This window comes from Buteo buteo, chromosome 6, assembly GCF_964188355.1.
Source record: "Buteo buteo chromosome 6, bButBut1.hap1.1, whole genome shotgun sequence".
NCBI classification, from domain to species: Eukaryota; Metazoa; Chordata; class Aves; order Accipitriformes; family Accipitridae; genus Buteo; species Buteo buteo.
The window spans coordinates 42250156-42276465 of record NC_134176.1 but is presented as its reverse complement, the minus strand read 5'-3'; the positions used below and the strand labels follow the sequence as shown (position 1 = coordinate 42276465).

General features: G+C 42.1%; 1 protein-coding gene across 12 annotated transcripts in view; it reads left to right on the top strand.

Annotated features, from left to right (window-relative positions):
• MGA (MAX dimerization protein MGA) overlaps positions 1-26310 on the top strand; it is a 65931-nt gene that overhangs the window by 6627 nt on the left and 32994 nt on the right. For 10 of the 12 annotated variants that reach the window (XM_075030687.1, XM_075030686.1, XM_075030689.1 and 7 more), the window contains exons 1-11: positions 3035-3124; positions 6447-7588; positions 13518-14448; positions 14802-14889; positions 15032-15127; positions 19790-19918; positions 21367-21465; positions 22369-23015; positions 23619-23976; positions 24970-25193; positions 26109-26249. In XM_075030687.1, coding sequence (XP_074886788.1) covers positions 6525-7588; positions 13518-14448; positions 14802-14889; positions 15032-15127; positions 19790-19918; positions 21367-21465; positions 22369-23015; positions 23619-23976; positions 24970-25193; positions 26109-26249 — 3777 coding nt within the window. In that variant the 5' untranslated portion in view covers positions 3035-3124; positions 6447-6524. Of the gene's footprint in view, positions 1-3034; positions 3125-6446; positions 7589-13517; positions 14449-14801; positions 14890-15031; positions 15128-18130; positions 19040-19789; positions 19919-21366; positions 21466-22368; positions 23016-23618; positions 23977-24969; positions 25194-26108; positions 26250-26310 lie in introns of those variants that run through there. The other 2 variants (XM_075030683.1, XM_075030695.1) reach the window with 2 other exon arrangements.

Genomic DNA, 26310 nt, shown 5'->3' with positions numbered 1-26310 from the left:
CTGCTCCCCTCCCTATCTGAGCAGGATGAAGGTCTGCTAGTGAGAGTGTGTGTATATTTTTTTTTTTTATATATACACACAGGTATATGTTTGTACAAGGCAGATTCCCTCCCTTCCTGGACTTAGACACTCAGTCTGCCCAGCAGCTGGTTCCTGGATCCCAGTCTCCCCAGTTGCTGACTTCTGGACACTGTAGCCCTGATGCCACAGCCCTGCTCCAGGTGTTGGTACATGCTGGCTGTCTCTCAGCTGGCTGGGACTACCCTGGTTCCCCAATGTCTGATGAAACTGGAATGGTTTCTTGATTCTTTTCTTGCCCTTACTTCACAATTGCTATATGAAATGTGAAAGCACGTGGCTGTTAGCCATGGCTTTTTCCTGTGCAAAGATATTTTAGAAGCTTCTGAGAGAGAACCATCATGTGAAGCAGTTTTAGACAATGGCTGAACATGACCCTTAATAAAAAGAATACCATCTCTCTGATTTTTTTGGTGTCTCCTTCTAATTCCTCTGAACCTTTTTTCTCTCCAAATCGGCCTGCATTTGGGGTGTTTCCCTTCCACCATGCCAACCTTATTTAGTATACGGGTGTCATGATTTAACCCCAGTCAGCAACTAAGCCCCACACAGCTGCTTACTCGCTCCCCCCTGGTGGGATGGGGAGAGAATCAGAAGGGTAAAAGTGAGAAAACTCATGGGCTGAGATAAAGACAGTTTAATAGATAAAGCAAAAGCCGTGCATGCAAGCAAAGCAAAACAAGGAATTCATTCACCACTTCCCATCAGCAGGCAGGTGTTCAGCCATCTCCAGGAAAGCAGGGCTCTATCATGCCTAACAGTTACTTGGGAAGACAAATGCCATTACTCTGAACATCCCCCCCCCCCCCCCCCCCCCCTTCTTCTTCCCCCAGCTTTATAATGCTGAGCATGACATCATATGGTCTGGAATATCCCTTTGGTTGGTTGGGATCAGCTGTCCTGGCTGTGTCCCCTCCCAATTCCTTGTGCACCCCCAGCCTCCTCGCTGGTGGGGTGGTGCAAGAAGCAGAAAGGGTCTTGACTCTGTGTAAGCGCTGCCCAGCAGTAACTAAAATGTCCCTGTGTTATCAACACTGTTTTGATCACAAATCCAAAACATAGCCCCACACCAGCTACTGTGAAGAAAGCCCCAGCCAAAACCAGCACAATGGGGCTAAAGCTTCCCTTTTGCCTTTGTCCATACCTCCTTTATAAATTGCTAGAAGTATCAAACACACAATGTTACATTCTTTCATGTTTGCAGAATTTTGTATTTAAGCAGTTTCTCTGTACAGCGGATGTGTTCAATTGTCAGTTTTTTCATTCTGAGTTCATTCTTCTAGTTGAAAGGGAAAAAATACTCCATGGTCTTCTCCTACAGACCTACCTATGTTACTGTTTTGATGCACGTTTTTCAAGTGTCCTAAAAATGTATTTTCTTTAGTTATGTGCTTCTGAGATGATCTCCCAGAGTATAAACTTCTGTTGCCAAGAAACCTTCAAAGGGGTGCTGGCCTTCTTAACGTTGCTCGTTTTGCCCATTTTCTGCGTCCTAACAGCAAAGGCAGGGCTGTGTTTGTTAGTTGAACGGAGGAGCAGCCCTAGTGAAGTTACAGTCTGTAGTAGGCAGCAGCCCGTACAAAATTCTGGTCTACGGGTGACTCTGGATCTTGGTGTCAGCCTGCTAAATCTGATGCCTTGACTTTCTGGCACTGCTGTGTAAATATCTTTCCTCGTGGATGCAGTGTTGTAAAAGAAATATCCTTAAAGGAAAAAGGGTGTTGGGGGGCCTCACAGAGGTGTTTACCTGCAGCCATGCTGCATTTTGGTGTGAATTCCCTTAGCGTTCAGAATTCTGTTTTAGTGGGCTTGTTCTCAGAAGCGCCTGATTGACAAAATGTAATTTCCTTGACATACATGAAGGACTGCCGCTCGAGGGGTGGTGTGGCACACTGCTCGGTTAGGTGCTGAGGGCGGGAAGACTCTGTTAAGGTTTTGCCTAGACTGTGCCAAGCCAGGTTTTGTTGGTTGACTAGTTTGCCTGACATCAGAGAGGACGCCAGGCCTCGGGCACTCGGTTAACCTGGGGCACAGTTTGACAAGCTCGTGTTCGCTGTCTGAAAGTGATGGGGCGCTTCTTTGCCTTTGGTGTCGTAGGGTCCAATTCTGACTTGGGCTCCGGCAGATCAGGGAAAACTTGAGCAGCGGAATGGAGACTAACGCCGCTCCCAGCTTTCGCGTTCTCTCCTCGACGGACCTTCTCCCCAGGGAGGCGGGCGGTGCGGGTACCCACCTCGGTGTCCCGGCGTCAGCTCTCCCCCGGGACTTGGAGGCGTGGTGCGCGCTGCCTTTGCCGAGGAGATCGGTGGCGACGGGGCGGGCAGCCTCCGCCCCGGGGGTGGCGGCGCGGTGCCGCTGCGGCCTTGCGCGCAGGGGAGGCTCCCTCAGCGACCCCGGTGCGTCCTGGCGCGCAGGACCGCGGAGGAGCCCGGCGAGCGGCGGGGCTCTGCCGGGGCCGGCCCGGGGCGCGGCGCTCGCCGACGCTGCCCGGCGCCGTGGCGGCTGCCGGGCGCGCATCCCGCCGGCGCCGCCCCACGGCCGTCGTGTGCCAGCGCGGGAGGCGCGTCCCCGCCGGCGGCGGGCCCCGCGCCAGACCCGTGACCTGAGGCGCGTCCGGGCCTCTCCGCCGGCGGCGGGGGAGAAAGGGGGAGAACGGTGCGGCCGGGCGCCTCGCCCGCCGCTCGTCGGGCGGGGAGGCGGGGCCGCGGCCCCGCGGGGCTTCGAAGGCGGCGGCGGCCGCCGGCGCCGCAGCGGTTGCGCGCGGCGGGGGGGCCGCGCCCGCGGCCGTTCGAGAAGCTTCCCCGCGCGCGGCGCGGCGCGGGGCTGCGCGGGGCCGCGCGCCGGGCTCCGCGCTCGGCGCGGGCACGTGACGGGCAGGCGGGAGGGAAGTGGGGGGGGGGGGGGGAAACGCGAGCCGGCGGCGCGCCTGCGCGCGCTGCGGCGCGGTGACGTCACCGCGGCGCGCACGCACGTTGTCCCCAGCTGGCGGACACACGGTCCGCGTGAGGAGAAAGGAAGTGGGAGGCCCCTCTCGCCTCGCCGCACGGTAACTACCGGGGAGTGGGGGCGGGCGCCGGCCGCGCCGCGCGCCGGCCCCGCGCGCCTCCCGCCCGCCCTCCTCCCTCCTTCCCTCCCTCCCTCCCTCCTCCCTTAACTGCGAAAATTAACACCAGGCGTAGGCACGAGGCGACGGGGCCCGGCCCCGTGGGCCGCTCTCCGGCGGCGACGCGAGGCGCCGCTTCGGGGCCGCCCCGCCCCGCCGCGCGCGCGGGGTCGCCTCGGGCGCGCGGGCAGGGCCGCGGCCGGGAGCGGCGCGGCTTCCCCACGTGCGCCGGTCCCACCGTCCTCCGCCTCCGCCAGCCGGCGCTAGGCGGTGGTTCCGGCCCCCGCCGCTCCCGGAAAGGCCCGGGCGGCTCCCGCCTGCCTCCGTCCCGAGGCTTCCGGCTGGGGGCCGTCCGGGATGGGGGGCGGGGGGGATGGGGGCGGACACGGACATTAAAAGCGACAAGTGCGCCGCTCGGTCCCTGGCCGTGACGGCACCTGCCCCCGGCGGGGCGCTCGCCACCCCCCCACCCCCCCTTCCCCCTCCTCGCTCCGCTGCATCGGGCGCAGCCTGCCGGGCCGGGGCCGCCCCTCCGTGTCCCCGGGCGGGCGGCACCGCTGCCGCGGCGTTGAACGGCAGCGCCGCGCGTTCGGCGCTCGCTGCCATTGGACCCGGCGCCGCGCTCCCGTTCGGCAACGCGGCGGCGGTTGCCGGGCCGGGCCGGGCCGCGGCGCGGGTCTGGCGCTCCGCTGCGGGAGGGCAGCGAGCTGTCGTCATCGGCTCTCGCTGCGCCGAACGGCGCCTGCCCTTCGGCACGGGAAACCCGTGCGGGACTCGTCGGCCGGCAGCGTCGCGTCCGTCGGCGGCGGTCCGGTCTGCAAGGCTGGGGCGGCGTGAGGTGTTGCCTCTCGGATGGGAGGTCTGCGGGCGGGCGGGGAGGGGAAATCCCTGAACCCGGTTAGGACTTCGGCTTCCACAAATACACGCGTTTTCCTTGAAACGCCGTGCTTTCATAAAACGGGCTAGCGGGTATGACCAAGTGTAATAAAACGTGTGAAGCTGTTCTGGTAATAGACCGCCGTAGCGCTGAGATAACGTAGCTTTTGGGTACTGTAATTGCACATAATCACATTGTAACCACGCACGTCTTAGGCTGGCTTGATACCGTAGAAATAAATACAGCAGCGCAGCATAGGAACTTTAAAAGTTGGAAAACAGAAACCGTGGCTCAGTAGCTCTTTTTATGCATAGAATTTTCACTGAGTGCGTGGTGGTTGAGCTTTTTTGAATTTATTTCTGGCACGTGCGAGTTCTAGCTCAAGGAAATTTAAAGTTACAGGCTCTCTGCATATCTTAAACCAGATTTGAAATAACTTTCGTAGTGTGTTTCTTTCGTGAGCTAGTACGATTTTGATGTATATTGCACAGCGTTAATATAGACTCACTTTATGATTGTATGTTCAATATACGTGTAAACATGCTGTATGTGTACCTAGAGAGAGTAACTTGGTGGAAAATCACATACAACTTAGGACGTGATTTCTGTCTTCCCACTCCGCACATCTGATTTTTAATAGAGATTTATATTTCTATTGTGTTTTTATAGGCGCACATGAAAAAGCTTTTTTGGGGGGATAGCTTTTGTGTTACTGCGACTTAAGATGCGCTCTATTGAAAAGCAGGGCAATATTCTTAAAATAGAAAATGTGAGGCTGATTTTGAACAGCCAATTCATTTTGTGTTCTAGATTCTATTAAGTAGTTGTGGGTGGGTGGGTGGTTGTGGGTGTGTTTGTGGGGAAGCGTTTCCTCCTCAAAGCAAAACTGAAAACCAGATCTTGTAACTTCACGGATCTCAAAACCGGTGGAGAACAGTTTCGTGTTTTTCTTCCAATTTAACTTTTACGTGAAATTTTGAAGTGCAAAGTTTAAAAGGTGGAAGTAGGTGTCTCATATTTCCTAGGCGTCAAGAACATTTATCGCAGAGTATAAATTGCCTGCCTCCTGAGCTTTGAGGTCATTTCCCACATGCATGTGGCAGCTGGTTTGCACAGAGGAGTGTTTCCTCCTACAGTAACCCAGTCCTAACAAAATAAATATGTCTTATCGAATGCCTGGTTCACTTAAAACTTGTGAACTTGAGTTAATTCTCTGGAAAGACATGTGATCGTTTGCAAGCAGCTAACTCCTAGTGATGGTAATTCACTGTTGTCTCTGGTTCCCACCAACTAGACATTTGATACAAAAGTCAATCATTTTTTGTCAGTCTTGTATTCCATATATAATAAGGATCAAAATACGAACATCTGAATGTGCGAATGGCGTTCTTGTGAGTTACCAGAAGCGCTTACTTTAAATTTTCACACCAAGGAAGGTACAGGCTGTTTGAAAAATGAAGTTGTTTATGATCTTTTGTTAGAGTGTTGATATAATACTTAACTTGTGAGGTAGACACGCAAAAGTGGAGTTGTGTATATGCAGATAAAGGTAACTTTTTTAGTTCCCTGAACAGTGATTAGGCTAATCATAACAGTACAAATGTTTTCATACTCAATTTAAATTATTTCCATAATTTAGAAGATAGAGGTAGCTAAGATTGCCTGGTGCTTCCCATTCATCCATTTAATCTTAGCTGCATGGCTTTTTGGGGGGTTAGTTTGTCAATTTTGCCCCAAAGCTTATCTGTTTCAACTATTTTTTTTTTCCCCCGTTTTATTCTTTGTCTCTGTCTCAAACAGGAATTGAGAAGTTCTTGGGCTTTGGGGGAGGGGGGGGTCCACGGGGTGGGCAGAGAAGTCCCAAACACACAAACTCAGTCTTTTTCAGTGAAGAAATTTGGGGGAAATGCTTTTAACATTTTTTTTTTTTTCTTTTTCCTTTCTTTCCCCCTTTTCATCTTTCAGGAGTTTGGGACCTCTAGGAACTCTTTCTGGCAAGAGCAAATGACTTCTGCCTTTGTGTCAGAGATGAAGAGTTGAGGCAATATTAGAACAAAGAGCACTTTGAAATATCAAGCAAAGCAAGGAGTCTTCTTGTGGCAAAGCGTTACATGAAAACGCAGTTTAAAGATGTCATAGCCCCCATGTCTATAAGGCCTAAATTATATACACACAGGCAACCTTGATTTGATATCTCCTGATTGTCCTAAATTATATACACACAGGCAACCTTGCTTTGATATATCCCAATTGTGCTCAATTTTATAGTACTGATTATCTTTTAAGTTTTTAATGTGGAGAACTGTTACAAAAAGGATTTCTCAGGAGACTTAATTTCTTTCTTAGACTGTATTTGAATAGTTTTGACAGGTTTTTCCTTTTTTCCAGAATGGTGAACACACATAGAAGATTATCAGAACTGTGCAGAATTTGCAGTTGATTTGAAAACTTGTAAGAGTGCTCATCATGGAGAAACAGCAGATTGTCTTGGGTAGCCGGGATGGTGGGACTGTGTCTGGTGCAGCACCTGCTTTTTTTGTAATCTTGAAACAGCAGCAGGGAAACGGTAAAGCTGACCAAGGAATCCTAGTAGCAAACCGTGATGCTTGTGCTCTCGCCAGCAGTGTATCAACTCCAATAAAATCCAAAGTCAAGACCTGCCTCCCAGCTGACTGTGTCTCAGGGGGCATTACCGTCACCCTAGATAACAACAGTATGTGGAATGAATTCTACCATCGCAACACAGAGATGATTCTGACAAAGCAGGGGAGGCGCATGTTCCCATACTGCCGATACTGGATTACAGGTCTGGATGCCACTCAGAGGTACATCCTAGTCATGGACATATCCCCTGTGGACAATCACCGATACAAATGGAATGGCCGTTGGTGGGAGCCCAGTGGGAAGGCAGAACCGCATGTTCTCGGGCGAGTGTTTATTCATCCAGAATCTCCTTCCACTGGCCAGTACTGGATGCACCAGCCCGTATCCTTCTACAAACTCAAACTTACCAACAATACCCTGGACCAGGAGGGTCATATAATCTTGCATTCTATGCACCGTTATCTGCCACGACTTCACTTGGTGCCTGCAGACAAAGCTACAGAAGTCATTCAGCTCAATGGCCCTGATGTCCATACATTTACCTTTCCACAGACAGAGTTCTTCGCAGTTACAGCCTACCAGAACATCCAGATTACCCAGCTGAAAATAGATTACAATCCTTTTGCTAAAGGATTCAGAGATGATGGGTTGAATAGTCGACCTCAGCGTGATGTGAAACAAAACAGTAACTTAGAATTGGAAGCAGGTGATGTTTTTAGCGCTGCTAGCATTCGTGGTCGCCCTGCTGAAGTTGACGCATTAGATTTGCATCAGAGAAGTTTAGATTCTTCATTCATTGGTCAAAACCCATCAGACATTGATCTGGACAAAGAGTCCTTTAATGCAGAAAGGGACTTCCTGGGTTTCCTGGACACTGACCTGTCTTCGGGTGATGTGCCAAAGCTAAAACAAGAAGTCTCTGAAAGGTGGGTTAACATTCTATTTTTAGCACAAATACTGGTTGAGTGGGGTGTTTGGTAAAACATTAAATAATAGGATGCTCAGTATACAGATTTACAGCTAAAGGTTGCCTGACCTGAAATGACAGAACACTTGGTATTATTAAAAGCTTTTTGTTGCTTCAACAGTTATCTTACTGGTTTGGACTTTCTAATGTGTCTGAAGAGTGTAAGAGTTCAGTATTTTTTCCTATTTAACTCTCTTTGTAAAGAAGTGTTGAGGGATTTCTCTTAGCCCTCTTGGCATTTTAGAAGACTAATTTTTCAGAGTTTTAAACAGACCACATTGCAGTCATCAAAACATTGCCTTTCTTTTTAGGGTTGCTTACCACAGCAACATGCTGTCTCTGTATCTTCAATTTTCTTTAGTGGGCGGGTGAGGATGTGTGGTGTGTATGGGTATTTAGGTTGGGTATGTGTAGGTTTGCTACGAGGCAGTTGTAACTGGCAGCACACCACTTTTTTGTCAATAGCTGTTTGTGTGAATTCTTTTATTCCACAAAGTGGGATGAGGTAGCCTGCCTGTTGGTAGTCAGTTGCCTTATGTTTGCTGTGAGGTAAGAGAATCTGCACCTACAGAAGTACTTCAGAATAACTGTTAACACTGTTCAGACCTTAATTGACTCTGTGGTAATCTTATGTCTATGTCCTTATCCAGTATTGACTTTTTGAACCGTTCCATTCATATCACACGAACAGTAGTAAAGCAATCTAGTGTATACTGAGAGCCCACCCATAGTACTGAACCTTCTAAGCGGTGAGTGTTCGTGTTGGTAAACCAAGCCTGGCAAAACCTATTATTTTACTCCACTTTCACTTAGTTTCCAAAATCTAAACAATAGAATAGAGCAGATTTGGTGAATAGTTAGTCTGTGTCAAGAGGTGCTAGAAATACTTCAAACCTGAGTAGTGATTTAAAAAAGTAACAAAAAAAAGGAGGTTTCTCTCCTGCCCTGTTTCTTTATGTCTGTCTGTGAATACCAGACTTAACCTGCCAAAGACTTACGTGACAAAAGCAGTCTTAATGTAGATCAGTACACACAAGAAATTATTTAACTGCAGGATATCAGGATAATGTTAATGGTGTAATTAGAGGTCAGTGCTTAGAGGAAACAAAGTTACACAGTTTGTTTCAAAGGCTGTATTGCTATACATCAGTGTGTTTCAGAGAGGACAGAGGTTTGGTTGATTGTTTGGTTTTGGTTGGTTGGTTTTTTTTTTCCTTGCAGAAAGCATCTCCTTGCCTTTTAAGTAACTGAAAAAACTTCAGATTATGAAGTTCTTCATTCTTTGAGACGTTATTGAGTTTAGTTGTAATAATTCTTAAGAATACTAGAATTGTTTGGGGTTCTAGAGTGCCCTAAACTTTCTTTTGCAGTATTTTCCAGTGTCAGTGTATTAGGAAGAAGAACATCTTCTAGACTTCTCCAAAAATACTGTTTTAAATTCCAGAGAAACCCATCTTGAAGACTGAAAGTACTTATCTGATTTCAGAGAGGATGGGCTTTCTTTAGTTCCTAAGAATACAGCGTGAAGAAGTGTTTAGATAACTGTGCATATTGGAAGTAAAACAGTAAAACTCTGAAAATAATTACTGAAAGGTTTATTTTGTCCTCAAAGTAGTTTTTCTTTCTCCTTGGGGTCAGCTGCAGTTGAAAAAGTTAAATTTTTGATCATTTTGTTTGCCTGAAGAGGGTCATTGCAGCAAATTATTTGGAGAACCGTTTGAATTGAATGACTTGGGGTTTTTTGGTTCTGTTCTTTCCCAAGGAATAAACCCCATCATTTTAAGGACTCAAGGACCTTCCTTAAGAACAGATGATGCAAATTGGCAGACTTAATTTCTTTTAGTCCAGGGCATGTTAGATGCCTTCCCTGGTTTCACCTCCGAGACAATTTATCTCTGAAATGTACTAAAAGCTGCACAGACAGGGAAAGACCGGAAAGGGTTTTTCTCTATTCTGGGCTTGGAAGCATTTGTCATTTGATGAATAAATGTTACCACAGCCCTAGAACTACCCTTAAGCATTGTCCAGCTTTTCATTTTATGTTCTTGTAATCCATGTGAAAAAGTCAGATTCTGTACTTGGAAAGAGAAGAGTTGATCCCATCCAAGAACTGTCGTCTTATGTACTGGAGTTTTTCAGAACATGAGTTCTCCTTTTTCCTTCAGATCTGTTCACAGTGTTTTCATGCCATGCAGTTGAGATCTGTTCATAAATATGTCAGCCTTTCAGGGACAGTGTTGAGTGAGTGGCATTTTTCTTTATCAAACTAGACATGTTAATATTTACATATTAATCAAGACTGGGTGATTTTTTAATTTTTTTTTTCCTGTCATAGGCAAGCTATTACTAGTACTTGATAGGCACTATCTTGCTTTTATGCAGGATAGTGATTTCTGCTGAGTTTAGGTTTGGGTGAGAGTCAGAAGTTGGGAACTGCTGCCTCTCAGATAATGCTCACTAAAGGAAATGGAGTTCCTAGTGCTGTAGTATCTGATATTTCCCACCAATGCTCAATTTTTCTGATATTTTTGAGAATGGAACTATGTAAAAGGTTGCATATAGCTGAGAATAATTTTAATCTTGAGGTATTAGCACACTTTGGAAATAAAGGACTGTTTTCTTTATACATGGTTGTATGGTTTTTTTTCCTGTGGCCTGGTAGTATGTTTAGTTTCATCAGGTGGATTGTAAAGAAAACAAATGTTTAATGTGTGTTGTGGACACTTCTATAGGAATGTTTATGCCTGGAACCACTCAGATGTTGGGGCCATGGAGGGAACCACAAGCAAACTTTATGGGTTCTTAAGTGTTGCAGGCTAATGTACCCTTTCTCCCTTCCAGGGTCTTTTGAATTTCCTGCTTCAAAAATACAAATACTGTGGGATTTTTTAATGTTCTGATAGCCTTGTTTTTCTAATTTAGTTGTCTTGTGTTTAGCCTGACAGTTTACTTTTCTTCTCTCCTTGCCTTCCTTTTGGAAGAGGAAGGCAAGTGATCATCCTTCAAACCTCAGCCACAGATTGCTATGTTAATTACAAAAGAAATAAGTTTGGTTTTTTTTTTCCATGGTATATTTTAAAATGATCCATAAAAAAAACAACCATATTTGTCAGTACTTTAAATAAATGAGCAGCTAAATGGTTTTTAATTTGGTAAAATGCAAGAAAGCGTTTTCTCTGCTTTTACTGTTTTATTGCGAGGGTACCAAATACATTACTTGGGGTATAAAGAAGTTTGCTTAAATATGAGCATTGTTCCATGTCAGGTGAAGAAAGAGCTAGTTAAGACATTATTTCACCATTTTTACCTGATCTCAGATTAAGCTGTGGATTCTGAGAGGACAAACGTGCGTGATTCATCTTCCCATAGGATATAGGAAGGGCAGTTTCTGTGACTGCTTATGTTGCACATGACTTCACAAACTAAGGGCCAAATGAAATTACTTCAGTGCTAAAAAGAACTTTTTTGTTGTTTGAAAAGTTGATAATTGCATCTGAATTTATCTAGAAAAATGCTGCTCAGCCTTTTGTGCAAATACTTGATCTTCTCATACATACACATACGTGGGTGATACTTCACCCACCCTTGTCACCATCTGGCTTATGGTTGCAATATGCAGAGTAACGTTTGTGTCTAGAAATTTCATTTTTTTACAACAGGGTTTCTTTGTTTTGGATACTGCCCAGATCCCTAATAGAAAGGTAATCCTTAGCTTGAGTATACACATCTTCCAATAGATAAAGGAAGATGGCTATGTAAGTCTAGGCTTTAGTGGGCTTCCAACTGGAAACAGTAGAACTCAAATGAGAAATTTATTCCTGGCCAGCAAATTTATTAGGTTTTTTGGTCTCTTTATTTTAGAGAAATTTAAGGTAGAGGAGTAGATGATTCAGATCTTAATAGCATTGACTCTAATTGTGGATCTGCTGTACTGAATGAACCTTTAACTGTAATGTGACAGGATTTTGAGTTGCCTATAACCTCTAAGTGGATTGTCTTAGAATTTCTTTTACAGTAAACTCAGTGAAGAAGAAAGGCTCTTTAATCTTACATTTGACGTTCTTAATTAAATGAATGCTAGAAATGTTCTAATAGGAAACTCATTGGCTAGAGAAGACAGTAGAAAAAACAGGACTAGAATGCCACTCTCCCACTGCCTGCTATTCCCTCACAAGGCAGTTTTTTACTTCAAGCTTAATTCTGGTTACTTAGCATCCTTCTGAATTGCAGCAGGTTTTCTAGATAGGTTCTGTCTTGTTCTTAGGAATTTTATATGTAAATATATAAATCTGTGTCTTGGCTGTCTGCTTCCTGTTTTAACACTGCAGTCTTTCTTCATTAGGTGGAGACTCCCAACTCCATGTTGTGACTGCTGTGTGTCCCAGCTTTTCTCCCTTAAGTATGTCCTCAGTCTATACAAGGCAGAAGCAGCCTCTCCCTCCACATCTGCCCCTCCCTCAATCCCAACCAGGGGTTCAACAGAGCACAGTCATTCTTTAAAGGGGTGGAGATGGATAATAATAATAATAATTATAAAAAAATATGCACTATATATACATCTATCTATCTCAATATTCCCTTTATATATAATATATTGTTATTAAAATAATGATTTTATGTTTGAAATTATGTTAGCATTAACTAACATTAACAAATATTGTTATTTTTAATAATATTTTAATAACATAAGGTTAAAAATTTGAATAATAATTTAACATAATTAAAATAGGATAGGACAAGGGCTAATGGCTTTAAACTGAAAGAGGCTAGATGTAGATTAGATATTAGGAAGAAGCTCTTCACTGTGAGGGTGGTGAGGCACTGGAACAGGTTGCCCAGAGAAGTTGTGGATGCCCCATCCCTGGTACTGTTCAAGGCCAGGTTGGATGGGGCTTTGAGCAACCTGGTCTAGTGGAAGGTGTCCCTGCCCATGGCAGGGGGGTTGGAACCAGATGATCTTTAAGGTCCCTTCCAACCCAAACCATTCTATGATTCTATGAAAATTATTTATAGTATCTTACAAAATATATATAAAGGGAGTATTAGAATACTGTCTGATATGTTTAGTCAATAGGCTCTGAGTATTATTTTCTGACATTTGTTGTGGATATGAGTTTCTGGTTTCATATCTTAGCTGTTTCCTCTTATGATGAGGAGCCAGCTTCTGATGCACTTAAAACTGACTGCAATTTTTTGACTGATTTGTCTGTCCCTCAAAGAAGCCCATCATTGGAGCGTAACTGGCTGCACTGTTAGTTTTCAGTATCTAATGCATGGTGTGTCAAATTCTGGTTAGGTTAATACTCAGCCTTAGTGGAAGGTGGAGCATAATTCAATAGGATATTAACATTCTGTAAGTGTTTGAACAACAGTTGAATTTAGTGGTTGTCTGTATGTGGCTTCGGGATGAATTAACTAAAACTTTAGTTAAATCATGTAAAGTGAAGTGCATTAAGCGCTCACTTGGCTTCTTATTTGCAAGCACAGTGGCTTTAGTATGGTGACTTAATGAGATACACAGAAAACTAAGGCCGCTTCCGAGCACTTAAAATGTGATCGTTTAGCATGAGTTCACGCTGAGTCTCAAATAGGAAAAGGTGCAAATGTCACCCTGATATTACTAGGGAAGGAAATTGTGCTGCTGCCTTCAGATAAGAGGTTGGATTGTTTTTAATGATGGCAATTTTTTTTTTTCTCGAGCGCTTACTTTTAAAAATGTAAGCTTGTAAATGACAGCTTATTTAACAGACGCATGTCTCAGACCATTTTGAAAGTTTTTTACAATATGTAGCCAAGGATTATGGGAGATGATGGAATTTTGGTAAAGGAAGGGATTTGATAAAGATCTTGTGTTGTGTTTTGTTTTTGTCGCCTCCCTCCCACCCCAGTCCCATTGCTAGCAGTTACGAAAGCAGTTCCCGTGTGGCATCCCCATTGGACCCAAATGGACACTTTAATGTAGTCATTAAAGAGGAACCAGTAGATGACTACAACTATGAGTCAAGTATTTGCACACAAGGAATAAGTGTGAAGCAGGAAGACACAGATGAAGAAACCGATGAGTATTCCAACACTGATGATGAAGATCCCATCCTACAAAAACACCTGATGAGACGCAGTGAAACAGATGGAATTGATGGAGAATTCAGGTCTAGGAAGCGTGTGCTAACCAGTCCTTCAGGTGTTGCCAAAGCAAAAATGTTAAAACTGGATAGTGGGAAGATGCCTGTGGTCTATTTGGAACCTTGTGCAGTCACAAAGAGCACAGTGAAGATATCTGAGCTGCCACAGACCATGCTCTCCTCTTGCAAGAAGGAAAAATCCCCTTTGAGTGCAATACTGGATTCCTTACCTGTGTGTTTTGAAAATCACAAAGGCTCTTGCTCAGGCACAGCTACTGTAACTGAGGAGTTAGTTATGAAAAAACAATCTTCTGGGGGTAAAATGTCACAGAAATACTCTTCAATCAGAGAGGCCCAGTGGGGTCTATCTAAATCACCTAATTTTAATCTCAGGGGCTCAGTAAGTTGTCACTTTTCAGCGAAAGAGATCTGTGGAAGAAAAAGGCCTGGCATACTGAAAAATCCTATGTCCCTGAAAGGCTCTGGTAGCAATCAAAACACCCTATCATCAGTTACAACTAAAAGAGGAAGGCCACGGAAACTGAAAATTTCCAAGGCTGGTCGACCACCTAAAGGTATAGGGAAAACTGTAATAACGAGCAAGAACAGCTCTCTTGGGCCTGGGAGTATCCTTCCAGATGTTAAGCCGGACCTTGAAGATGTTGACGGAGTCCTCTTTGTGTCCTTTGCATCAAAGGTAAAACCTAACTGTTTTGAGTAAAATTCAAAACCTTCTATAATGTCTCATTTTTAAGCCCTTTCTACTTATAAGCTGAAGGTATATTTTCTTTTAAACCAAGTTTTGAGATTTATGGCCTCTTTCCAAATCTGTTCTTATCTTCTCCCTATGTTAATCATAACATTTTCTTACTTGTTAGCAACTTGGGGGGCAATAGTGGGATCTAGAGTTCTGTGTAAAAGAATGCATGCTTGTTTATTAAACAATCTCGTGTTTTGAATGTTTGGGTGATATTTTGATGTAGCCTAGTTTGCATCTAAGTCAGTGTTTTAAGGTATCTTATACTTATTCAAGGCTCTTTATGTATGTAGGAAGCTCTTGACATTCACACTGTTGATAGAGCTGGAGGAGAAGAGTCGCAGAATCTTCAGGCTCCCTTGTTGACTACAAATGATCCAGGTACATTTTTGTATTTTTTTAAGTGGCTATTCCCTGCAATAAGGGAATTTGTAAAGACACGCTGGAAAATTAATCATTTAAGTCAATTTTTTGCATGGTAAATGTTTTTTATATGTTCTCTCTTTTTTATTTTTTGAGTTAGATTGTCAAGCAAGAATACAAGTACTGGAAAAGGAGTTGATGGAAGAGCTGAAGACCTTGAGGCATAAGCAAGTAATACATCCTAGCCTTCAGGAAGGTAAGCAGGCAGTGTACATATTGTTGCACCTGGTTGTATATTATACTTAATCATACTGAGTTGATAATTTCCTTCTGGATGTAATACTGTGTATGCCCAGTACAGCTGGGATCTGATTTTGGTTGTTCGTTTTTTTTCAAATGCAGGAAAGTGTACAGGTGTGTATGTACAAATGTGAGAGTATGAAAGGAAATTTCTGTGAAACTGTCAGTTTCCCTCTTGCCACTTGTGGCAATGAGAGAGAATCTGTGGTGTCTGACCCGTTTTTTTTTTCTTAGAGGCTTTAAAAGTTCAGTCAGCCAATAAAGATGTTTTTGTTTTCACACACTCATGTTGCAAACTAGAAGAGGTGGAGGAGGCAAAAGATGAATCCTGAATCTCCATCACCAGAGCAAGAGGCTGCATGTCATTATATACCTCTTGCAGAAGACGTTGAGCCTTCAGACTTCAGGCAATGCCTGTTTCATAATTTGCTAATCCTTGTAGAGAGCATATTGAGTTGATTTTACTTCTCCATAGAAAATAGCCACTTCCTGGTAGTAGAGGAGCTAGAGATCCAGAAACGCTTCACTAAGACTACACTTGCTATGTCTGAGTCTGTATTTCTTTGAGTCACTGTAGATCCAGGTTCACTAGCCACATAAGAGGACCAAGCAAGGTATTTCTAGCTTGTGATCTTTTATTTATATATAATATTATCCTGAGGTCAGCTGGAAGAAAGTCAAGGATCAACACAGCAGAACTTAATGTTCTCTTTACTGATGATGTTGAAAGTCTTCAGGAATAGTAGTCCTGAGACCGATGGCATTAATATAGGCATCAGAAGAGATCATGAAGAAATTGACCTGAATGGAAGTGTTGTACCTTGTGTTCTTGAGGTTCTGGCCCTGAATTTTTCAAACATACAGCTTTAATGCTGTAGGGATTAAGACTCCAAATAACCAATCTTGACTCTGATACTAGTTATTTTGGGTCCTCACAGAGCTTCTACTGTGAAGAACCCTGGATTGTCTTGAATGGTTTATGCATGGGATGTGAGGAGAACTAGCCTTTCTTTTTTTGCAACCATCTAAAAGGGTGCCTTTGCGTCTTGCTAGTGTTGAGCTGACATTCCTGTCTTCCACCTTGGCAAAGTGGTCATAGGAAGGGTAGTAGAGAACTCTTAAGAGCTCTGTCCTGGACGTGGTAGGGATGAAACAAGATAATCCATCTCCAGCCAGGTTGTACCTTGGTGGTATAGCATCAGCGTTGACACTCATATCATGGATCTCTAAATGCAGTTTTCCCCTCCCATGATTCCAGAAGGAGGCAGGTGGCCCTATTTTCTATTGACCTCATTGGTCAACCTGCCCTCACAGGTCTGCGTGTGTTGCCATATTTCAAAAATGGTAGTAAAATCCCTTGTGTGGTCAGCTGCTGGTGGTGCTAGATACAGCACTAAGCAAATGTTACAGCAGTGTTAAGGCTTTTTAGGATTATAATGCGGGCCTCCTGGAGGTTATCTACCTAAGAAAAGTATAACGAAATTATGGTACGTTGGCAACCACAACACTAGCGAGGGCTGTTTTACTCGTGAGATGATCCTGCAACTGGGAATGTGTAAAACCCACATGCTTTTCCTCCAGCTTGTAAATGAGTGGTGGTAAAGTGTGTGGTACCTTCTGAAGGGTGTTGAGCAGTTCACAGATATTACAAAATGGACAAGAAAAGTCAAGCATCAGGCTAAGAAAAAGAGGTCTGAAGAATTTTGACTTTCTTAATGCTTGTGAACATCATTTCGTGTTGGATGGTAATCTGCCGAGCCTGTTAGATGTTGAAATTCAGCAATGAAGAGAATGACCCTCAGCTGTCTAATTTTTAGAGGGAAAAGAAGTTATGTGAAGACTGTTTGCAAGCAAGAGCATTACTCCAGATAGGTACAGATGTAATTTGGTCAGGCTGTGAAGTGAATTGCAATACATGTACTTTTGTTGGTAGACTTCAGCTGCTGCATGTGAACTGGAATTAATCTTTATTCAGATTACCTTCACCTTGCAAAAAGTTACAGATCTATTGCCTTCCATTGCAAACTTGAGATCAGGAAAGGAACATGATGTTAATGGAGAGAGGGATTGTTGGGGTTTTTTTCCTCCTTCTTTCTCCCCCTGCCCCCATCATCATCAATAAGACATAAGAAGGCGGCTGGGGAGTGCCTCTAGGCCAAACTTAAGGGCTGTATCTTTTCCAGCCATACTGATTCTAAGTAGCTTCCTGAAGCTTGGTGCAGCCTCATTAGCCCTCTTGATTCCGATACTTGTTCTCCAGAATTTCTTGGCCGCAGATCGTGACTAATACCTCCTTGTCATCTACCACAAAACAGGCAGAGGCATGGCTCCCTCCTGTCTGGAAGATGTGAAGTGCCTGTTTCTAAATGTGCTTTCACCCATTTTTTTCTAAAAAATGCCTTACTGTTTTTCTTGTCCTCACTGCAGTTTGGCAAGTGGACATAGCAAATGTTAACTCTGCTTTTGGTTTTGGAAAATGTAGTTGAGAAGCTTAAGTTTGTTTTTGAGATTCACTGATGATGTGTTGGGGTTGTACCTGAACCCCACAATGGCTGTTGATTTGTGAAGTTAAGAGAATGCTGATTGAGGCACCAGGACTGCAGGAATAAGATGCTTCAGAAAGAAGGGAATTCAACTTAAGCATGTTAGAAGGAAGGCTCCTGCTGGAGTACTGCAGTGCTATGGGATGCCTCTTCTATCTGAGCTAATTTGAATCCCTTATCATATTCCTGGAAATCAAAGGCACTGTTGTCATGCATGGTATTTCAGATTTAGCAGCTGCATCTGATGGAGAGAAGAAAGTTCTTAAGGTTCTTCATTTGCTACTATTTGATTACAGCAACTGAAAATTAGCAATACTCTGGAGATGATAGAAATCAATAAAAGTGATTGTTCTTGTGTCATGTGTGGTGATGTCTGTACTGACATAATACTTACTGTTACCATTTGTTCTCTTTAGGCTGTCTGCATTCATTCCACGTTGCACTTGTTGGAGTCATCCTCTTGGTTTTTGTCTGGGTGTTTTTTACTTCATGATCCTAAACTGAAATAATAGATTTTCTGTATGAGTGATGTTCTTATTTTTGTTTGAGTGTTAAACAAAGCTAGGCTTGTTTTTGAAGATGACAGAATAATTCAAATGTAGTGTCAAGAAAAATAAACTGTGTATGCTTTCCACTTTATTTTAAATACAGTTTGAAAAGAAATAGATGGCATCTTGACATTTTGCAGTTGACATGTTTTTATACAAAATGCTAGATTGGCTTGCTTGCTGCTCATTTTCCCTATGTAGATTTGAAAATTATATCTCACTAGACTGTCTTTGATAATGGTATCAGTTTAAACAACCATCTCTGAGATTTGTTCCATGGTGATTGTTTTCAGGCTGCCAGTAATCAGGTCACTGTGTTGCCACTTATGAACATAAATGTGTACCACCAAAACAAGGCTTCTGCTGTATGTGCAAATACTACTTGATGTGTCCTGAGCCTTGTCAGTTCATACAGTTTCAGTTTCAAAACTCGCATATTTAATACATGAATTTCAGACTTGTTGGCAACAGGAGCAACATTTGTAGGTTTCTATAGCTAAAAACCAAAAGAGATGTTCTGAACTCCAGACTGCGAGCTGAATTTGATTGACAACAGTACTTTCTTGAATTCAGTGTAACAATGTTTTCTGAAAAAGGTACTAAGTCAAATTTACTAGCTTGTTTTTTTCCTCAGCATTTCCGTATCTACATTTGTTTTGCCATGGATAAAGATAGCTTTTGTGACTGGGTAAAGTCTTTCAGTTTGAGTATTTTCGGGGAGTTGATGAAGGGAGGTGTTGTAGGCAGTTAAGCATTTGTGGTGGCATCAACAACATGGATTGTTTAGTTTCTTTATAGCTGTTTTTCCTCCTGCTTTAAAAAAAAAAAGTGCCAAGCTTGGAAAAAAAATATCCTACTGAGATCTGGATCATTTGATGAACTAGTCCTGAGAGCGCTGTCTGACTACAACTTTATTTATATCATAAGTTCCAAACACACACACACACTTCTTCAGAACTAAAATGTGATTTGCTCCTGGCTCTTATTGCTGGTTGAAACTGAAGTGTGTGTGGTATATGTTCTTGCACAAGAATGGCGTTCAGTAGAGAAGGGCATGTGTAGTACCACTGGCAGGATTGATAGTTTATGTAGTGACATGAAATGCGAAATAGTCAGCTGAATTGGGTTCAGGCAGTAACTCCAGCCTTCAAGGATGTAAACAGTGCTAACTTCTTCAAAAAACAAACAAACAAAAACTTCTATTGTGAGAATTATTACAACACTGGCACCTTGCTTAATAAATTTCTGTGGAAACTTTAATAGTAATCAAGAAAACTATGAAAAGTAATTAAATTTTTTTCTTGATTTCCCATTCCCTAAAACACTTTTTAATTCATACCCTCTGCAAATGCAGTATAAGTAACAATTATAGTCACTAATGCTCTTTTTCAAGTCTCTTAAAATGGTGAGCGAATGCTAGAAAACCCTGTATATAACTTAATGGGTTATTTTTTAGTAAATATCTTGACTTTCTTTTTCCTAACACCTTGCTGCATTGAGACATTTACTGATACTTGCCTCTTGTAGTGGGACTGAAGTTGAACTCTGTGGACCCAACAATGAGCATTGACTTGAAATACTTGGGTGTGCAGCTTCCTCTTTCATACTCAAATTACTCTTTGTGGAGCTATCCAGGAACCAATCCCAATTCTCCAGGTGGGTAGAATATAAATTTGCTGAAATCTCAAGTATTGCCTTTTTATTGTCAATGATCAGAAGGCAGGAGTGGCCATTTTGTTGAACTTGATATCTTAAAGAGATTAAAGCAAGTATTAAAATGACAAAATGTGAGAGCTTCCTTAAATCATTATGTGGTTACTGGCCAAGGAGTCCTGAGTAATTCTGGCCAGATTGTCTTCAGCCTTCCCTTTTTGTGATGGTTGTGATCCAGTAATGGTATCTGTCTAGTGTATTTTATACTAGCATGTTTTGTCTATTGTAACTGGATTTCCTAAATGTAAATGTACACATTAACAACTCGGTTTGCTCAGAAAAAGCCTGAGCAATCTATATTTCTCTAATATTGCTCGCATGCAAAACAAAAAAAGTTGTCCTTCACAGAGCCGAGTATCAGAACTTTCCAGAAGAAGAGCTTGAGGTGCCACTTGGGGGCTAACCTATAACTTCATGATAATTATTTATTACAAAAGTGCTGACAGATTGTGCTTTTTTTAAACTTATTTGCTATTCAAACAAGTGCATTTCTCATTACACTGCAACTATGATTCTAATACTGTTGGTAGATATTGTTTTTAATAATAAACTGGTTGGACAAAGTATAGGGGTGCTTATCTTTCTCCTACTTAACCTCTTCCTCCTACTTTAATGTTCTGATTACTGTATCTTTCTTAATGTGCTGCTTTTGGGAGCTGATAAAGAGGCAGACGTTGCATCTCAGCTGTGTTTACACTGCAAAAGAGGGAGATTCAATTCAGAAGACCTCAGTCAGCTCGGTGTCAAAACGCAATTATTTCTAGCCTTAGCAATATGTAAAACAGCCACACAGATCCCTATTAGTATTTTTACATTCCAACTTAGCTTCCAGAACTGATGGATAACTTGACAGAGATGTCGCTGTTTGCCTTCTGTGATTATTCCCTGTCTCTAGCCTAACTGACACTCAGCTGAATTTGACAGAACAGCAAACATTAAATGAAGTTTCTACAGGTCTTATAAAAGTCATTGGCCCAATTGAGAGGAGAGACTCAGATTACTTCCCTCGCTGAGAGAAGTTGTAGTATCAGCTCAAAACCTGCCTGTTCCATTTTAGCCTGCTAACTAGCTGATTCACCCATTTGAGTTTTGGAATCAACTGCTTGCACCATTGCTAAGGAGACTAAAACTGAAAATACAGGAGATGACATCTTTTGCATGGGTAGCAGATGCATGGCCATGCAGCAGAACTTTACGGGAAGCTTGGCTTTGTTAAGTATTTTGTTAATTTCAAAAAAAAAGGGGGGGGGGGCAAAAATCAAGTCTTTTTATTCAGCTGTTTGATTTACTACAGTTCATCTGTCCCTGAAAAGGAATAAGGCAGAGTTTGCTAGGACATTGATACAATCAAGCTTGGCTCATAAACTGAGGCTAGCTTTCTTCTTTTCCAGATACCGGATTTCCTTTTGTTTCCAGGACAGGAAAGACAAATGATGTCACGAAAATCAAAGGCTGGCGAGGAAAGCTTCATGGGGCTTCTAGAAATGAAGGTAAACTGCTGCCCCCCCCCCCCCCCAAAAAAAAAAAAAACAAAAAAAAAAAACACGAAACCAGAAAAAGATCAGTGTACGTATTTCCAACACATGTCCTTTTTCTCGACCTTCCATAGATCTTGCAATTTGGTAATTGTGTGTGTCTTAAGGAGAGATTTATTTTTTTGTATATTGAAACTGTCATGAATAAAGAATTTTTGGGTCCTGCTTCCATGGTCAGAATGGAGGTTTATAAGACAAAAGAGAGACTTACTCTGAGTAAGAAAAAAAGACATGTGTTTTTTCACTCAAGCCTTCTGTGTAAAACAGATCAAAGCTGTAATAATTTGGGTTTGTTCGTCAGTTTTGAGTTTACTTGGAAGTATGGTAATTCCAGTATTATGTTGCCCCAGGGACCCTAATGAACTAGGGTAATTTTAATTTCTAACGGTGTATTTTTAAGTCCAGTTAGAGTAGATATTCCTTACATACTTGATTACTCTGCCCTGCCTCGGGGAGGAATGGATATTTGGCAATTTGCCAATTTTATCTTTAGATTAAATATTTATGCTGTACCTTCTGCACTTATATACACTGTTGTGTTGGGGTATTCCAGATGTATTGTGGTGTAGCAGGTAGGCTAGATATTCAGGACAAACAAAGTTGAGTAGAAGCATGGCCTGTTGAAGGCTTACTGTTTTTTGTGAATGAATATACATGTAAAATCTCCATAAAAACAGTTGTTCAGACAGCTGGCTGTGTTTCAGAGTGGATTATATTTGGTGTGCCTGTGTTGTACTCTTCTAAAAGAATTGTATATATATATTTTTAAAGAGGTATTTACCTCTTCTATATTTTTTAATTATTATAAATTTTGTCAGTACATTTTCCCAGGAGCTAAAGTGCTTCTTATTTATTTAGGCGGCAGTTCAGAAGGTTCCTTGAAGAATCGCTCAGCGTTCTGTAGTGACAAGCTGGATGAGTACCTGGAAAATGAAGGGAAATTGATGGAAACAAGCATGGGATTGTCTTCTAGCACTCCCACTTCTCCTGTGGTATATCAGCTTCCCACTAAGAGCACTAGCTATGTGCGAACACTCGACAGTGTTTTAAAGAAGCAGTCCACCATAATTCCATCAACATCTTATACATTCAAGGCTGTTCCTCTGTCATCTACCTCTAGGAAGACAAAGACTCAAAACAGACAGACATCTACAAACAGAGTAAAATCATCTTACAAGCCTATACTACCTTCACCTTTTTCTGCAAAGCAGAAACAGAACTCTTCAGCATCAGGGGAAAAGGGTGCAAAGTCTGCCTCAAATAACAGTTTGACTAACCAAGCAGATAGTTTCATGGTGCCAGCTCTGGATGAAAACATACTTCCAAAACAGATTAGTTTGCGCCAAGCACCACAACAGCAACAAGCAGCTCGTCCACCAGGTTTGTCTAAATCACAAGTGAAGTTAATGGACTTAGAAGACTGTGCTCTCTGGGATGGCAAACCACGGACCTATATTACAGAAGAACGAGCAGACATATCTCTGGCAACCCTTCTTACAGCTCAGGTAGATCCATAAATCGTTTCTTTCCTTTCTGTACTGTTGCTTTTCTAAATCTGTCTGCTTACTGCTGTTGCATATAGACACAGAAAATAAGACTGAAGCTGCTAAGGAGCATTATTTGTGGTGTAGTCTTTGTAGTGAACATTGAGGAGTACTGACTTAGCTGTATGTGAAAAAACTAATTGTGATAATAGCATGTTGATATGAATCATTAATAATTTGAGTTACCTCAAATTTTCACCATTAAAAATTCTGGTTAATACAATTGCTATTCAGTGACTGCATTTCCTTACTATTTGTTACTTTTTCAGTTGAACTAACTGCAAAAAAATCATGGTCGTGTAACTTGGTTGTCACATGATTACTTCCTTTCCTCTTTTGCTTTCTTCATATCCTCTTACTACTCAAATTGCCTCTCAGAAGACTTCAAATGCAAAAATCTCTTCTATTCTGTTTTTTTTCAGTATAAATGACGCGTTTTCATATGTAAACCATGTAATTGGAGGGGTTCTTCTCAATGAACTTTGAATAGCAATTTTACACGTGCTTACTGAAACTTCCTGTTACTAAAATTTGAAGTGTATATTTCTTTAAAATTTTTCTTAGGCTTCTCTGAAAAACAAACCTATCCACAAAATAATAAGACGACGAGCACCTCCTTGCAATAATGATTTCTGTCGACTGGGTTGCATATGTGCTAGTCTAGCGCTGGAGAAACGTCAGCCTACCCACTGCCGCAGGCCAGACTGTATGTTTGGTTGTACTTGCTTGAAGAGAAGAGTGTTGCTGGTGAAGGGAGGATCAAAACATAAGAAAATAATGAAAAAGGCTGTGCGTGGAAATCTTGTGTTCTATGGAACACAAGAAGAGCAGCAAGAGGATGAAGATGTGGAAGAAGAGGGTGATGGGGAGGAAGATGAGTTGAAGCAGAAAGATAAGAAGAGGAGAAAAAAGGTGGAATACAGTGAGTATTGCTGGGCAAAAGTGATTAATTGCAACTTTGCAGAAACCAGCTATCTTGGTGGGCATTTTTATTAGGATGTAGTAGTGATGCCATTTTTAAATCCAGAAATTGGGAGTGAATTTCCAAGAGATGTCTGCAACATCTGCTTTCATATAGCTGACTAGCAGGGAATAACACCTTTTCCCTTTTTTTAGCTCTTACTTATCTGATCAGCATTTTGGGCACTACTTAGTTGTTTATTGTGATCAAATAGCTGGAGTTTCTTTTTGATAATTAAACTCTTGCTCAACTCTCCAAGTATATTTAAAGACTCAGGATATGAGATAATAACTGCTATTGCTGTTGGTAATCTTCATTGTCATAGTGCTGTTTTCTTTCTCCCTTATCAAGTGAGTATCTAGAGCTGTATTTTCAATTGCTGTATATAGTTGTATAGTTCATTGACTTCAGTGGAAATAGTGATTTGTGGTAGTTTCAGATCTGCCCTAAGGTATGCTCAGAAAACCAAATTGGTAAAAATTGACCATGAAATTAAATTACACTTCCAGTTTCTTGCTAGTAGTACTTTTAGCAATAGCTAAAAACGAACATAGTGTTATCTGGTGTTCCACTAGAATAAAGGAATTCTTCCATAGAGCTGTGGTATAAAGTCTGGGGTTTTGGGGAGGTTTTGTAATTTTTTAAGTATACAGCATCAATCAAGATCACTAATTCTTCAGTGTTTTTTTGTATCTGCTATCACAGTACAAGTGAGAAACAGTAATTAGCGTAGAATCATTTTTATTTTCATTTCCTCTTTCTTGTGGACAAATCCCAGTCACTTGGCTAGAATTTGAGACGAGAAAAACAACCAGTAGTGTTTTCCAGCAGTATGACCTAGTGCTTGCTGCATGGCTAGACCTCAGGCTTGAACAAAAGAAATCTGTTACTGCTATGTTAGATAGTATTTCATTTATAAGTAAGTTGGTTTTGTTTTTTTCTTCTTTCTTTCAGCTATCTGTGATTCGGAGCCAGAACAGCCTGTTAGGAATTGTCCATTGTGGGTGAAAGTAGAAGGTGAAATAGATCCAGAGCCAATTTACATCCCAACACCATCTGTTATTGAACCAGTTAAATCCACGGTACTGCCCAACCCAGAAGTCTTGCTTTCTAGTAAGCATAGATCTTCCAGTGGAATGAAACCAGGCAGAGTGTATACTCCTAAACCCAATCCAGTGGTAAGAAAGTAAAAGACATGCGTTTGTTTTCCTTTGTGTTGGAAATTAAAACAACCACTGCCAAAAGCTCCTGTGCTAGGCCATTTTAGATGAAATTTGAGATGAAAGCCTAAGATTAACTGCCCCTAGGTATGTTAATAAGCTAGGATGAATTGACCGTATATAAGTCTTTAACTATGTCTGTCTTCTGTTGAGAATTTAGTGTAGCAATACACAGATGGTGAAGGGTGATTATGATTCACTAATAGCCTTATTTAAAAAAATGGAATAACAAATGCTATTTTTGGCAAAATGATTGCTGGTCCTGTAATATTTGTGTAAGTTATTAGCTGCATAATGTAGCCTATCTAAGTAATGAATTACTTGCAAAAAAATTGGGATACAGACACACAGTATTCAGTGTAGTGCTGGAGTCTTTTTTTGTTCTTTTTTGAGGTTTCACTACCAATGTGGGAAGAACCTGCCTTTGCCTCTCCCCTCACCTTAGTATTTAACAAAAGCAACAACAGTAGAGGAAGAAAAGCAGTAGAGCTGAGTCTAGTTATGTCTGAAGAACAAACATAGCAGAGTTGCTATTTAACGTATAGCAGATAATGATAATGCATGACTCTTAGGACTTGTTTCCCCACTTAGGAGAGTATCTGAATGGGTTTGGGTTTTAGGGTCAGGTGATGGTGTTCTGCTCCCCCCCTCCCCCTGCCCTGAATATGTAATTTGGAAACAAGATGTAGACTGGGCTGTGTGATACTAAGAGGACAGATTCAGCTTTAAATGCATGCTAGACCTTTCTTTTGACATTTACTATTGAAGCATTAATGTTGAAGTGTTGTTAGAAAGGAAAACTATTTCATAAATCTGATATGCATCTAGAATGGAGAGGTTTTCTTCTCCCCCTTTTTGTTTTGTTTTTGGTAGATTCGAGAGGAGGACAAGGATCCTGTCTATTTGTACTTTGAAAGTCTGATGACTTGTGCAAGGGTCCGAGCATATGAACGCAGGAGAGAGGAGAAGAAGCAACAGAAAGACAAAAGGGATTCACAGAGTTCTAGTATAAAGGTAAGAAGTCACACTGTAACTAGCATGTATCATAGAACAGACAGAAATATTGAAAACGTTG